The 448-nt window shown below is 73.9% G+C and overlaps 1 protein-coding gene across 1 annotated transcript in view; it reads right to left on the reverse strand.

Annotated features, from left to right (window-relative positions):
* sowahca (sosondowah ankyrin repeat domain family Ca) overlaps nucleotides 1–448 on the reverse strand; it is a gene marked incomplete at both ends in the record, with an annotated part of 4451 nt that continues 4003 nt past the window's right edge. The window contains 1 exon segment of the mRNA XM_083776187.1: nucleotides 1–448. This exon segment is cut by the window's right edge and continues 41 nt beyond it. Within this exon segment, the coding sequence (XP_083632313.1) occupies nucleotides 1–448 (448 nt within the window).

Raw genomic sequence — 448 nt, forward strand, 5'->3', positions numbered from 1 at the left:
TCAGCCAAACAGGTTGGAGAGAGGTCTGGTCCTGACGGGGCTGCAGGCGGGCAGGCCGTCTCCTCTCTCCACCTCCCCGGCGTCCCTGAAGGAGGTGCTGTGGATGATGTGGGCGCGGTGGCGCCCGCGGTGCAGCCGCGCGTTCAGCCGGCTCAGGGACGACTTCCTCTGTACGCCCGCCGCCGCCTTGGCCTTTGTCGTTCCGTTACCCCCGTCTCCCCCCCCCGCCACCGGCGCCTCCTCAGCGGCGGCGGCGGGGGGGTTGAGGAGCCGGAGCACTCTGCGCCAGCCCCAGCCCGGCCCCCGGCCCCCCGTCCCGCTGCCCCCCTCGGCGCTCTCCGTGTCGGACTCCGAGCCCGGCGACGTGACCACGCCCTCGTCCTGCAGGTTGGCGACGAGCGGCGCGGGGAGGTACTGGATGGCACGCCTCCCGCTGTAGTCCCGGACC

The sequence above is a fragment of the Protomyctophum parallelum genome (genome assembly GCF_964188405.1).
Source record: "Protomyctophum parallelum genome assembly, chromosome: 11".
NCBI classification, from domain to species: domain Eukaryota; kingdom Metazoa; phylum Chordata; class Actinopteri; order Myctophiformes; family Myctophidae; genus Protomyctophum; species Protomyctophum parallelum.